The 14079-nt window shown below is 41.2% G+C and overlaps 1 protein-coding gene across 5 annotated transcripts in view; it reads left to right on the forward strand.

The window, feature by feature from the left end:
• The window catches only part of LOC106534708 (actin binding LIM protein family, member 3), a 48185-nt gene that overhangs the window by 24491 nt on the left and 9615 nt on the right, over positions 1–14079 (forward strand). For 2 of the 5 annotated variants that reach the window (XM_014031427.1, XM_014031428.1), the window contains exons 7-14: positions 1088–1175; positions 1295–1353; positions 1444–1515; positions 4039–4200; positions 6543–6572; positions 6643–6793; positions 10031–10126; positions 10427–10477. In XM_014031427.1, the coding sequence (XP_013886881.1) occupies positions 1088–1175; positions 1295–1353; positions 1444–1515; positions 4039–4200; positions 6543–6572; positions 6643–6793; positions 10031–10126; positions 10427–10477 (709 nt within the window). The remainder of the gene's footprint in view (positions 1–1087; positions 1176–1294; positions 1354–1443; positions 1516–4038; positions 4201–6542; positions 6573–6642; positions 6794–10030; positions 10127–10426; positions 10478–14079) is intronic. The other 3 variants (XM_014031429.1, XM_014031431.1, XM_014031430.1) reach the window with 2 other exon arrangements.

A 14079-nucleotide genomic window follows, 5' to 3' on the forward strand; every position in this document is an offset into this window, starting at 1 on the left:
GAAACGCCTTTTGGGACCAGAAACGCCCCTGGGACGTGTCTTTAAGCCAAACTTCCTCATGGCAGAGCGCACCCACCCCACACACACACACACCCTGCCCATGACTCCTGCAGGCTGTTGGGTGAAACTGAAAGTGAAACTTAAACTGTCTGCTGAGCTCCACTACTTCTCACTCAGTGAAGCTCTTTTCAGATTAAAAATACCTTTGAGGAAACGTATTTTCAGAGGCCAAGTAAACTGCATCATGGCAGCCCCCACCCCCCAAGAAATGGGCGTGACTGAAGCAGAAGGTGGTTCTTAAAGAGACAGAGGCCAATTTCAAGGCTTTTAGAAGAGGAAGTGATGAGAAGATAAGTTWATTTTCTATTTAAACATAAAAACAAAATTTTAATAACAGCTAAAGGTGACATAAATACTTTATTGTGTTATAGTATTTAAATGTATGCCTGAGAAACACATAATAGTGCCCCTTTAAAATCAATTTAGTTTAAAGATGGCTATCGCATCTACTGACTTTAACGAATGGAAAATGGTGATAACTCGGTTAATTTAATGGATATTAACCTAAAATTGGATGTTGTGGTAGGTGAAAGTCYTCCACAACACTTAATACACTGCATTCTAAATTACTTTGCAAATAATTTGCATAATATTTTGGAACGTGGTGTAAGAGCCCTAACAGAATAATCACAATCTTGTGCAAAGTATGAGTGCAAACGTTATGAGGGTGATTTTTCATAAGACGATCTTAGTGTAAAACTTGAAAAAAGGCAGTGAGGGATGGTCATTTCTTCAAGGAATTCTAGCCCTTTATGCATTTTAATTTGAATGACCTACAGAAATATTTACTACTGTATACCACTTGCCTGTGATTACACTATTAAAAACAGCCACAGGTGATACAATGACTTAACACTCTATAGGTCACTGGTGTTCCAGTGACACACATCAGAAAAACATATGGAGACAACAACCTGTCCTCTGCGGGGGTTAGCGGTGTGGGTGAGAGGYGGCATGCACTCAGTCTGTGAATCTCCTTGTAATAATAATAATTTATGTTCAGTCACGCCTCATTTTTTTTCCTCAGGCAGGAGGGAAACACTACCATCCGTCCTGCGCTCGCTGCGCTCGCTGCAACACGACGTTCAAAGAGGGAGAAGAAATGTATCTGACAGGTGAAGCTCCGCACAGACTTTCCCATGCTGGCATGCACTTCCCATGCACAGCAGCGTAAGATAAATTGCACGGCATGTGCCAACACCCATCTTTCTTTCCTCGTTGTCTCGCTCATCAGGATGTGAGGTGTGGCACCCTTTATGCAAGCAGGCGGCGAGAGCCGAGAGGAGACTCAGAGTGAGCTGGGGTTCTAAATAAAACTTCAAGTTTTCTCGCAGGACACATTTCCTCCTTTTTCTTTACCTTTTTTTTGTTTGTACCTCACAGCACAGACGCCTGTCAGAGACCTCCATCTCCCCGCCAGGATCCTCTATAGGCTCTCCAAATCGAGTTATATGTGTGAGTAACCTTTGACCCCACAGTTTTCAATCACTCTTGGCTGCCGCTGCCACTGATCGCAGCCTTTAAGCACATTTGCTACACCAGAAACATGAGCCCTGCCCACCAACTTGCACCAGTATATGAGGCCCCTCACTTCCTTGGCCTGTTCACCTGTCTATGTCTCTGTTGCCATCAATTATGTGCTGTGAGTACTTTGCTGTAAAGCTTGTTGCACCAGTTCCTAAAGTAAAACACAGAYATGCATGTAAAGTGTAAACTTTAGCCATGCTTGAAGTATAGGCTCTACAGATTAAAATGGCTAGTCTTCTGTTTAGCTCAGATCAACAATGTGATCATTTTTAACGCTGCATTACATTTTTACTTGAAAAWCAGAAATTTCAAATTCCTAGTTCAAAAAGTCAATTGGAGTGCCCACCAAAGTGAAGAAGAGGTCCCTGCAGTCACTAAGAGGGAATTTATTAGGTGTGGGTGTAGTGTGGGTCAACTGTGATTGGTTGGATTAATTTGTGTGGGCGTTGTTTGGATAAATCCTGATTGGTTGGACTTGACTATTTCGGGAGGGGTTTGAAAAAGCCACAACGGTTCAGTTGGATTAATGTTGGGCGGCTTGGGGGACTATAATAATTCAGATTGCTATTTTTGAATAGGAATATTATTAATTTTATCTTGAGGCAGGAAGTTGCTACTCTTTGTCAATAAAGTCAATATTACAAAAAAAGTAATATTGGCAATAAAGTTAATAGTACTTACAGATTCACAATAATTTTGCAAGTTACCAATATCACATCTTTTAGATTTCCCCACAAGTTCATCCATCCAAAACACTATGTCTTCTTCAAACCCGATCCCCAAATAGTCAATCTGAACAACTGCGAGTTACCTAAACTACACCCACACCCAAGAAACRCCCACTWAGTGGCTGCAGAGACCCCCTACTTACCAGAGTTGAAATTTTAATGAAGAAAGTTAGAAAATCTTTACCATCCTTAAACTCAAAATCAAATATGTTTGACTTGCTGGATTTCAGTAAACACAAATGATTCTGTTTAACAACTACGAGTGATGATGTTGCGCAATTGTTTGAAAGCAGAAAAYTCTATTGTTGTATTGATTAATGGTAGTTACCCTGGTTAATAAGCACAGCAATTAGCAAATTTTCCTGATTTTCTCACTTGCAATTGGAACAGTAAAATTAGGWCTGAGAGTGTTTCAACTGTCGAGACCAATAGAACACAATGCAAACTTTGTACATTTTCATCTTTTAAAAGAAGGATAAAAAGAGTTTTGGGGTTCAGTTTTCCCCAATTTTTGTTTAGGCTGTATTGTCAGCTACAACTTTAGGTAAAGCGTAAAGACATGGGCTGGTTTATGGTTTTAAGATATATTATGGTTTCAAAAGGTCAAATTATTTAAGTCCAGCTCTTAATCTGTTTGTCTGATTTGAACTTTTTTTTGTTAAATAATGTTTGGTGTTATTTACGGCACAGGCAGAAATGGTTTTGATTCAAGATGGCTGGCACAGTTAACAACCAGTAATATTATTATTTAAGGAATATACAATGGTTATGTAGAGGTAATAATTGTATAGTTAGATAATGTGATGCATGTTTTGTAAATTATTATTATTGGCTAAAACTGTAAAATTATGGCAATTTTAGCTGAACATTCTGAATGTTTTTTTTTTCATTAGAGTTGTGCAAGTTCACATGTGACCAAAAACCATTTTAAACATAAATTTAAAATAATGCATGTATATATAGATGACCACTTTAAAACTGAGCTAAATTTACACACGTGAAATTGACTTGTTCACGTTATTAGCATATTGATTTAGCATATTGATTTAGCATATTTATTGCTTCATAGTGTAGGATTTGCAGTTTACTTTCCAAGCAGAAATGTAATTAGCCTAAGCAAGTTAAAATATATTTTTAAAACTTTTTCACAGGAGACCACATGTCTGAAAATGTTCCACAGGATGGATCGATCTGCAGAAAACACAGTTTAGCTCCACTGTTTCAGCCGACTTCAGGCTGCTCAGATCTCTGTGGAGGACTGCTGTATATGACAGAATATTAGCATTTCAGTGTGTGTCGGCATGCATGCAGGAGTTATTGTTCTCTGCCCTTCCCTGCTCTGCTTCTCTCCCATAATCAATGACCTTTCTGTTTACGGTGATGGATGAAGGAGGAATGCAATGTAAGCATGCGTTATCGTCCACGCTGCGCCCTCCTCCGCTTTGAAACTTTTGTCTGTCTTTGCTTCCTCTGCTTTCTGTCTCACACAAGCAAAGCTCCCGAAGGTCAACAGTTTAAAGTGCTGTCAGGTTCTGCCGCGTCTGCTTGTGCTTCATTTCTCTCACTGCCTCCCCAGTCTTATCTCAGCTGAATGARGTGTTTTGCTACCACTGGTGGAGTTTACATTGTCATCTGTGAGTGTGCATTGTCCATGCGGTTGATGTTGCGTCTTGTTGCTGTTGTCTCTGTCTTTGGTGGTTGGATGTGTGTGTCCTCTTTCCAGGCCAGAGTGGAGAGTGAGATCCTAGATTATAAGAACCTAGCTGCCCTGCCAAAGGTCAAGGCCATATATGAGGTCCAACAGCCGGACCTCATATTCTCCTCATACCAGCCGTACCACAGATACACCTCTGATGACAGACTAGACACTTACAGCTATGGGGAGGTACTTACTGCCACACACTTCAAGCACACTGCAGTGACGCACTCATCCCTGATCTGGTTTCAGAATAAGTCAAAGTCTGTCTTTATTCACAGCCTTTTGTCAGGCTCTACTTTAATTTTGAAAAYATAAAAATAAACAGAAATTCTGAGATTTATGGGTGGGTGTTTTATTTGTGTTGTTGTTAGGTATACTGTGATTGTTCTTTGCAAAATTACATTCAAAAGATTCTTTAAAATAAATAAATCATCTGTTTAACTCCTGTAGGAAGGAGGTTAATAAAGACTGATTTGTCAATAAAAAAGATCAAACTTACTATAAAATTATGTTATTGCTTTAAAACATTATAGTTAAGAATACAGCAGTAGTAGCAGTGGGTCAGTGTTTAAATCTCACAGGTATTTAGCATTTTAAATGTCTGTAGTAAARGCAACTACATGATTATTTGAACATTTTGGCAAATGTTTGCAAAGATTTAACCAAAAAGAGCAGTACTGATTTTCTGAGTGTGTGCTTTTTTTCTGAGTGTGTGACAGCAAAAATAATAATAATAATTAAATGTACAATTGTAAATTGTAATTATTTCAAGGCTCCCCTTCACTGGATGAAGACCATCCTTCACTTTCAGCAGCCTATTCAACCTATTAGAACATGGCTGGATTGCAAACTTCTATCAGAGTGAAGCAATCATGATGCTGTTACAATAGTACTTACCAAATAGTTTTTTGTTTGTTTTGTTTTTTGCTTGCCTTTCTGGTGTCAAGATATTCTTTTGCGTCATCACCACAACCTGGCATGACAGTCTTATGGTGCGTTCACACCGAACGCGATTTCAGCGTCAAAATCGCAGCCAACGCTGAAGTTTGAAGCTTGTGCACTTTGAGGTCAGACGCAGAACAGCTGCGCTGCACGGCGACAGCCGCCCCGCCCCTCCCTCCTCTGTGGGGCTGTTTAATGTCGGACGAGGAAGTGGCTTTGCTTTATTTACAGAGAGCCAGAGCGTGTCACGTTCATCAGATAATTAATTCATAATTAATTCACCAGATAATTCAGAGAAGAGGCTCACAGCTCGCTTTCAGGACTATTTTTTTCAGTCTGATGAGTCGCTGCCACGCATTGCTGCGGATCAGGACACGACTGCAGCACTCATTTCAGCTAAAGAGCTCCTCTCCATCTGTTTCAGGTTAGTGGACATCATTCAGTAAACTGTCCCGTCGGGAAATATGTCACTACGTCACACAGTGGAGTCTCTCTGATTGGTTGACGCTACGCGTCGAGCTGCAAAAGTTCAGATTTTCTAACTTCAGCGATTTGCGCCTCAGCGCGTCGAACGCTCAGATCGTTCAAATCGTTCAAATCGCGCTGCTCTAATCGCGCTTGAGGCYCCGCAGCACTTCCCYACGRTGATTGAAGCGCGTCCACCATAGACTTTGTATGTAAACCTGCTGCTACTGARGCTGAAATCGCGTTGGGTGTGAACGCACCATTAGACTTCTTGAAGTTGCAGGCAGCTACACGCTAAGATCGCTCATGATGCTATCACTGTGGGTTTCACGTCTGTGTCAGGTTGTTTCCATGACACAGTTGAAGCTAATGCATGGGGTGCGCATCTAGCTGCAAATTCTTGACAACCAAGACACACCAATGTTAGGAAAGTCCGTATCATGAAAGAGGGATTGTCATTTCATCCCTCCTCCCAAATATACCTCCACTTGTACCCAGTGTTTGCCATTTATTACCACTTGACATTTTGTACCATTGGTAAAAAGCTACCATTTCTCATTTAGCCACTTAAACAATTAGCATGTTTTATTCATGTACTTAGCATCCCATAAGTAAATATCCACCTGACCCTTCACATTAGTATTGTATATGCTAAAACTATGTTTTTATACCAAATATCTATAGCAAATAAGCAAAAAGAGAAAGCTGTCAAACTCTTGTAGTCATTCAGCTATGTCAGGCACAGAATTTCAACAGCTCAGGGATATTWAGGCACATGGTGCTTGTTGTGAGACACCTGAAGTATTTTAGGACTTCATGCCTGATTTAAAAATGCACTTTATTATTTTTTTACGTTTTGGGATCAAAGGTTATTCATCATTTTACATTTAGAGTTTTATTCCTGAATACCCAGGCCTAAACTTGCTAAACGATAATATTCATAAAAAAGGTCTTTATCGGCTTATATTTCACCCCCACAGTGAAATTTTTTTGCAAGCTCAAAATCAGAGTACAAGGGGTCAGAGTATCTGTGCATCACTTAGAAACAAATTTTGTAAACATAACTTGTTTTTGTTGTTCCAGTCTAAATTAGATTTTTCTGTTTACACTTGGTTCTGCAGTCGCTTGGGACTCTTTCTCCGTATTCTCAGGTAAACATTACAAACAAGTTCCAGCATGTTCTTATGTTCCTGTGTCAGTTTGCTGACCTCAGCTCCTCAGCTTTTTCCATTTGTCCTGTCACAGGACTTTGACATTCTGGATGCCAAACAGCGTCGGAGTTCCAGTCCAGGTTACATCGACTCCCCTTTGTACAGTCGTCCAGGCATGTCTCCCATCATGCCTCGATCTCCACAGCACTTTGGCTACCCTGGTGAGAATGGTGGCATTTACCAGAAATTATCGGCAACATGTCCTTGTAGCACTTCTGTTCTACAAACTGAGCAGACACTATATACATTGCAATAACTGTTAATGGTAAATTGTTTCACAAAATGTCCATCTTTTCTTTTAGTAGAGATCAATAATTTTTTCACTTCTCTTATAAGCTGCTGAAGCTTCTTATGATGCTATTTGAAACATTAGATTTAAAATTTAGCACAAAAAGTAAGGAAATTTGTGTTTGGTACATTATTTCTTTGTTGTGAAAATGCTTTTTGGCAATTCATCTTATACCATTGGAAAACTTAACTTCCCTTTTAAATGGTGCTACATTTGTAAGAAAAATGCATTTGTAGGATGAACAGTGGAGTATGTAGCTTGTGCACATGAAACATTTGCCAAATCTTCTGTGCCATTGCCAAACAGCTTATTTTACCCAGTGTTGTACCTCACTGGCAGCACCTGTTAGCATGGGGCTTGCTATGGAGGTCAATATGTCTGCTTCAAAAATTGGCATGCCATGTTTGACTGATCTGCATAGAGCCTGTGCGCTAGGGCTACTACAGGTGGGTGTTCCATAAAAGCAAGTTGCAGAATTATTTGGAGTGAGCTCTAATACAATCTCCGAATTGAAGGCTGAGTTCCATAGAACGGGAGATGTCAGAGACAGACTGTAAAGTGAGTATCCTACAACAACTCAAGAAAATCATTTACTCAGCCTGTCAGCACTTAGGTGTCATAGACTGTCCATCCGTCCATTTTCTGCCGCTTATCCGGGGTTGGGTCGCGGGGGCAGCAGCCTAAGCAGAGAGACCCAGACTTCCCTCTCCCCAGCCACTTGGGCCAGCTCATCCGGGGGAATCCCTAGGCGTTCCCAGGCCGGCAGAGAAACATAGTCCCTCCAGCATGTCCTGGGTCTTTCTCTGGGTCTCCTCCCAGTGGGACATGCTCGGGACACCTCACCAGGGAGGCGTCCAGGAGGCATCCTAACCAAATGCTCGAGCCACCTCAACTGGCTCCTCTCGACGTGGAGGAGCAGCGGCTCTACTCTGAGTCCCTCCCAGATGACTGAGCTTCTCACCCTATCTCTAAGGGAGAGCCCAGACACCCTGCGGAGGAAACTCATTTCAGCCGCTTGTATCCACAATCTCGTTCTCTCAGTCACTACCCAAAGTTCGTGACCATAGATGAGGGTAGGAACTTAGACCYACTGGTAAATCGAGAGCTTCGCCTTCTGGCTCAGCTCTTGCTTCACCACGACAGACCGGTACAGCGCCCGCATCACTGCAGACGCAGCACCAATCCACTTGTCAATCTCCCACTCCATTCTTCCCTCATTCATGTACAAGATCCCGAGATACTTAAACCCCTCCACTTGGGGCAGGACCTCCTCCCTGATTCAGAGGCGGCACGCTACCGGTTTCCGGCTCAAGACCATGGTCTCGGATTTGGAGGCACTGATCCTCATCCCGACTGCTTGACACTCGGCTGCGAACCGCTCCAATGAGAGCTGGAGATCACGATCTGATGAAGCCAATAGGACCACATTATTCATAGGCTGTCTTCTACATATTTGCAGTCAAGATTCCCAGACAATCCGGAACAGACTGTGCCCAGCCAGTCTGCAGTCTCATCGGGCAACCAGGGGGTGCTATGACAGCCCTTTACTATCAGGCCTGTTTGCACTGGTGTTGGCAACATGTGCAGTGAAACCTGGAGAAATGTTATGTTCAGCAATGAGTCCACATTCTAGCAGTTGCATCATGTGGTGAAAGTGTGGAGAAGACACAGAGAATGCTATGCTGATTCCTGCACCGATAGAGTAACATGTTTTGGTAGAGGAAGTGTAATGGTGTAAGGCAGCGTCTCCCTCACTGGAAAAACAAGGCTTGTCTTGAAGGCAATATCAATGCATATACTGTAGATATCAGAGGAAATTCTGTAACCAGTGGAAATTCCATATCTCTACAGTCTGGGACCGAAAGATGTCCTCCAAAATGACAACACGCGTTAAATTGTTAAATTGCCAATATGTCTTGTTTCCTTAAACTTCAATCATCCAGTCCACCAATTGAGTTAAAGGCAGAATGATGCCAGGTTCACACGGCAAGATAATTGTGCCAATTTTTGGCCCAATTTTGCCCTTCTGACAATCTTGAGGATGCTCCGATAATCATGATGGTGCTAAAGCTAATTTCGGGAGATATTCCTGACGTGTGTTAAGACTGATCTAGTTGACTCGGAAGGACGTTGGGACCACTCCAATCACGAATCGGGGATATTRAACATGTCGGATTGTCTTGACCCGATTTCTCAGCATGTGTGGTGTTCCCCTGAGCACAAACAAGCATGCAGCCTGTTGAATGTAACGTGTAGCCAAGGTAGATAACGCAAACATGGAGGGGACTCCAAAAACCAGAAGACAAAAAGACTGCCATGGCTCACCATGGAGACATCGTTTTGAATCTTTTTTTCTTCTGTTAAAATAGTCCGTAGACTGTCACCATTGCTTCTTTGTTGGTTGTTTTTCTTTACTCTGAACTCGTGATTTATCTTGAGAGGTCTCACGAGATTTCCCATCAGCCATCTCAATGTTCATGAATGAAATCTGTTTGTGTGTGGTGTGATGTCTTTGCCGTGTAGCTGTACACCACCCACTATAGGACCTATAGGACCAAACCTGTTATATCCATCATGTGTGATGTCTCTCAGGCTTTGATAATTGGTCAGAAATTTTAAAATCTTGCCGTGTGAACCAGGCATAAGCTGTTTGGCATTAGCATTAGAGGATTTGGCCAATTTCTCATGTGCGCAACCCACATACTTTACTGCTCATCCTACAAATGCATGTTCCTTATAGATGGGGCACCATTTAACAGGTTTTCCAATGACATAAGACTTATTGCCAGGATGCGTTCTTACAACAAGGAAATAATCTACCAAACACAGATTTCCTTACTTTTTGTGCTAAGTTTAGATTCACCTCCTCATGAATGTCACTGTAGAAGTTTGCACTCTCATTTGCTGCATTTGCTTCTCGACTGTCACTGTTTTCTCTATTTCTTCAACACTTGAAAATATCAATAACACTTTGATTCTGAGTACAAGTCTTATAGACTACACAGGTGAAAATTTAAACAACAGTCGCAGCTGTTTAGTTTTTGTTTGCACGTGTTGAGGACTTTTCCTCGTGTTTTCCTATGCTGTGATTGGCTGTGGCTGGCTACAGGCTCTGAGAGTGGCAGGAGTTCACCTTATTATGGCCAAGAGGAGCGATCAACCACACCCACCACAAACCAGCCCCCTAAACATTTTCATGTCCCAGGTAGGAATTCTCATCTCCCCCCTAGCCACATTCCCAGCAGCAATGCAGATCATTCAGAAAGTTTGTGCCATGTGAACAATGGTGTGTCCACATGTGACTTAGTTGCATTTCGGTACAACACACAAACACTCTGGTATATTCTTTCCCCTCATGTTGCATCTTTACCATGTTTTGACTTCTACTGTAACCACCCCCTCCTTATTCCCCCCTTGTTACATCATCCCAGCAGCCATTCACATCCTCTCCTCCYTCTCTTCTCCATGTTTCATGTCCTCATCTCCTGTTTCTTTCCTCCTCCAGCCACAGGGGACCACAACATCTACAGGAAGCCGCCCATCTATAAGAGAACGGGTACAGTGCAGTTAGTCTTGCCTTAGCCTGCCTGTCCTGTCAGTTTAGTCATCCTGTGTTTTGGTATTTAATGTTTTTATTTTCACTGAACCATTGGTGCCTTTTAGTATTCTTTAGTACTGAATAAACTAACCTAACTTGGCTACAAAAGCAGATAAGTTGTGCAAGAGAAATCACTGACAGAAATAACATTCGACTTGCAGAGCTTGTTTCCAAAGTGAGGGGGGGGAACAAATCAGTCAGCTAAACAGAGATGAGCTATGTTTTTGTGTGCATGCCGAAAGCAATAACATCCTGCTTTTGTGTGCTGCCCGTGACAAGTTCTGGGTGGCAAATTAGAGTAGAGCGGACCATGAATGTAGTGAGGGTTTGCTCAGGCGTGACAAGTGACACTCTGGGAACACACACAGAAATAAAAAAGAACAAAAAATCTAAACAGCAAACAATGGAAAACTGAATTATACGAAGAATCTGCTGTGTAGCCCCTTTTTTTCCCTTTGCTATGAGCCATTAGTCAGGGTGCCTTTTAAAGGAATTAACCTAAAGAAAGCAATTCTCCTGACTGTAGAAGGCTGCATGCACACGCTGGATGTCCTAATTGTGTGCATTTATGTTGTGTTTTAAGTAGCATAAAGGCATAAATAACACAAGATAACCTTTTTTCACAAGTCATTAAATTCAAATGCTATTCAGCCATCTGTATTGCATGCTTCAGTGCATAAGAAAAAGGTTCACTCTCCTCTCATCCCTCTAAAAAGCTTTTCAGCTGAGAGTCACAGGCTCTCTTGACTGATGATTGTTTATCTCTGTTGTTTTTTACCGTGCACGTTCCTTTGTTCTGTACAGTCTGTGTGGGTTAGGGTGTGAGCACTGTATCAGTGAGTGTGTAGACGTTGTCGCCTTCCTTGTGTTTCTCAGCGCTAACATTAGTTCATCACTGGTCAGGACCTTTCCACATATGGAAGCATGCAGGGGTGGGCACAGCTAACTGAAAAGTTTGGTTAACTAACCACTAATCTGCTAAATAAGAATCTTAGCTCTGCCAATGCTAAACAGCTAAACCGATTTTTAAAAATGTAGTAGAAGCTACCACTAACCACTAAGGCAACTATCACTCAGTCCYTGTCACATGTCAGCTATTCAGGGGTTGCAGCCCACGTAGACCTCACTCTAGGCTGCATAAAATGGTTGTGAATTGAGGTGGACTAGTCGCCTGATGATGTTTGTGTGAACATGCACTGCCCCGTTACCATAATGTTTACATTARATATGCAATGCCTTCAGCTGGAACATGTATTCACACATCTTTTCATGGGAGTTATTACTTCACAAAATTCATTATTTCAAAAAACATGTTACACGTAAATTAATTAAAAAAATAAAACATTAAAACTGTGGGTTTAGCTCCAGTATCCGTACTTGTAATTGCATTTAATTTACATCTGATTGCAGCATAAAATTTCTTCGCTACCATATTTTWTGCYTAGTAATTTTTACTATTCATTTTTTTAAATGTCCTTAAAGTGAAATGTAATATTTTCTTCTTTAAACATTATAAATATCATAAATGGATAAATGAGTAAAAATTCTCTCAACTATAGTTATTTGAATAGTGGAGGTATGATTCAATTTGTGTAACAAGATATCTGTGTTTCTGGATTCTTTTTTTGGGCGTGTCTTAAAGGGCAGCCCCGTGATGTCACGCAGCTGCCTTCAGTGTAACCCCACCCCCTGTTGCTCTAATGGAAAAGAAAACAAACATTGTTTCCTCAGTTACAGGYATGTTCAGGGACGTGGTCGTGGTTTAAGCTCCTCCAGCGAACACGCCCCCAGCCTTCCAGACCACAGCTAACTGATATCTTTTCATTACTTTTAACTCATAATTTTTTAACAGTATTTTTAATTGTTCAAACTTGGCTGGGTGATTATTAACACATATTTCTGTGGTGTGTCAACCTCAGAACACACATTTATTTTTACTTTACACTGTCTTTTTGTTGCTTTTTTTGTTTTTGATGCTCTTTATTTGTAGTTTAGTTGCTAATAATGCTACATGCTACACACATTCATCACTGCTTGTAASAGGGGATAGATTTTATTTGATTCAGGATAAATGACACAAAAAAAAGTTTAATGTGAGAAATTTTTAGTGGACCTTAAATTGGCTGAGCTTAATTTGGTGGAAGCTAATTAAAGGTTTCCAAAGTTAGCAATTCAGTTAACTATTCAGCTAAATGAGAAGCTAGTTCTGCTATTAGCAGATTAGTGGAACTGTGCCCACTGGATGCATGTTTTCATAGAGGTATTCTGAAAGWATGCAAAGTGTGTTAGCTTGCTTCACTTGAATGCTGATTGCTTGTCAATCTCGTTCATCATTTGACTGTACAGCTTCCTTAATTGCTATTGATTGGTGCTTTCTCTTGTTTCAGCACCAAACACAYTTGATGTTAAACCTCAAACACAACAGGCACGACTGTGTTAAATTTGTAGACTAAAGATCAGTTATGAACTAATCCATTAGGAAGCTGGCTACCTGCACTGAAGAACGATTCAAATCAAATAAAAAAAGTCTCTCATCCTCAGTGTGGGTAGCATTGCTTCTYCATTTTCACATCTCCCTCTGGGATGCTCCAATAATGTTTTCCCTTTTCTTTTTGCTTCCCTTTTATTGCATCCAATCACGTTTATTCACTTCCCCTCCCACACCCCATGCTCCAATTTACGCGGTGACCTTGCCACTGTAAGTATCTCCCTCCTCTGGCTGTTTAACTCAGTCTCAGTGGATACACGTCTTTGTCTGTGCGAATCGTTTTGTCGAAGAGCTAAAACATCACCGAATGTGTCCTAAAGATGAGAATGTTTAGCATTTATAGGAATCCAATGGATCGTGGATTGTGGCATGGCTAACGGCTCGCAGAATGAAGTGTGACATTACACTGCATGTTGCTCCCATTGACATRCATTGACTGCTTGGAGTGCAGAGTGGCATCGGTATCATCCTGTTGCAGTGCTCGTAAAAAAAAAACTGTGCGCTTCAGGCTGAGCTGTAACTGAAGCCACCTTAATGCAAGTTATTTTCCTGCTGTTGGTAAAATATTGATCTCKTCTGACAGGAAAGATGAATATGATGACTCTGAATTAGTAGTCTGAAAGTACTTTCATTCTCTCTGCCTTTCTCCTTCTYTCTCTCTTTCTGTATCTTTGTCACTTTTATTATGCTTATTTGAGTTCTTTTGATTGTTGTTTCACAGCAAAAYCTTAAAATGCTGGAATATTATTGTTTCACTATGAGAACAAGTTGTGCAAATCAGTTCTAGTATTTTTAGAGCAGACAGTTTTTGTCTGTTGAGTTCTAATCCAGGAGACAGCTGGCTTAGCTTGGCATGATGACGGAAAGCAAAAGAAAGCAACTTCCTAGTTTGTCTAGGGATGRTGATTTTATTATAAGGGGTTCAAGACCTGCTTCTTTTAAGTTTCAACCAGACTCCCATTGATGACCTAACTTGGGAACTTTCTGCTGATGTGGTGATGGCACATGAGAGACATTGGGACACACACACACACACACACACACACACACACACACACACACACACACACAC

The sequence above is a fragment of the Austrofundulus limnaeus genome, unplaced genomic scaffold, assembly GCF_001266775.1.
Source record: "Austrofundulus limnaeus strain Quisiro unplaced genomic scaffold, Austrofundulus_limnaeus-1.0 Scaffold1250, whole genome shotgun sequence".
Classification (NCBI taxonomy): Eukaryota; Metazoa; Chordata; class Actinopteri; order Cyprinodontiformes; family Rivulidae; genus Austrofundulus; species Austrofundulus limnaeus.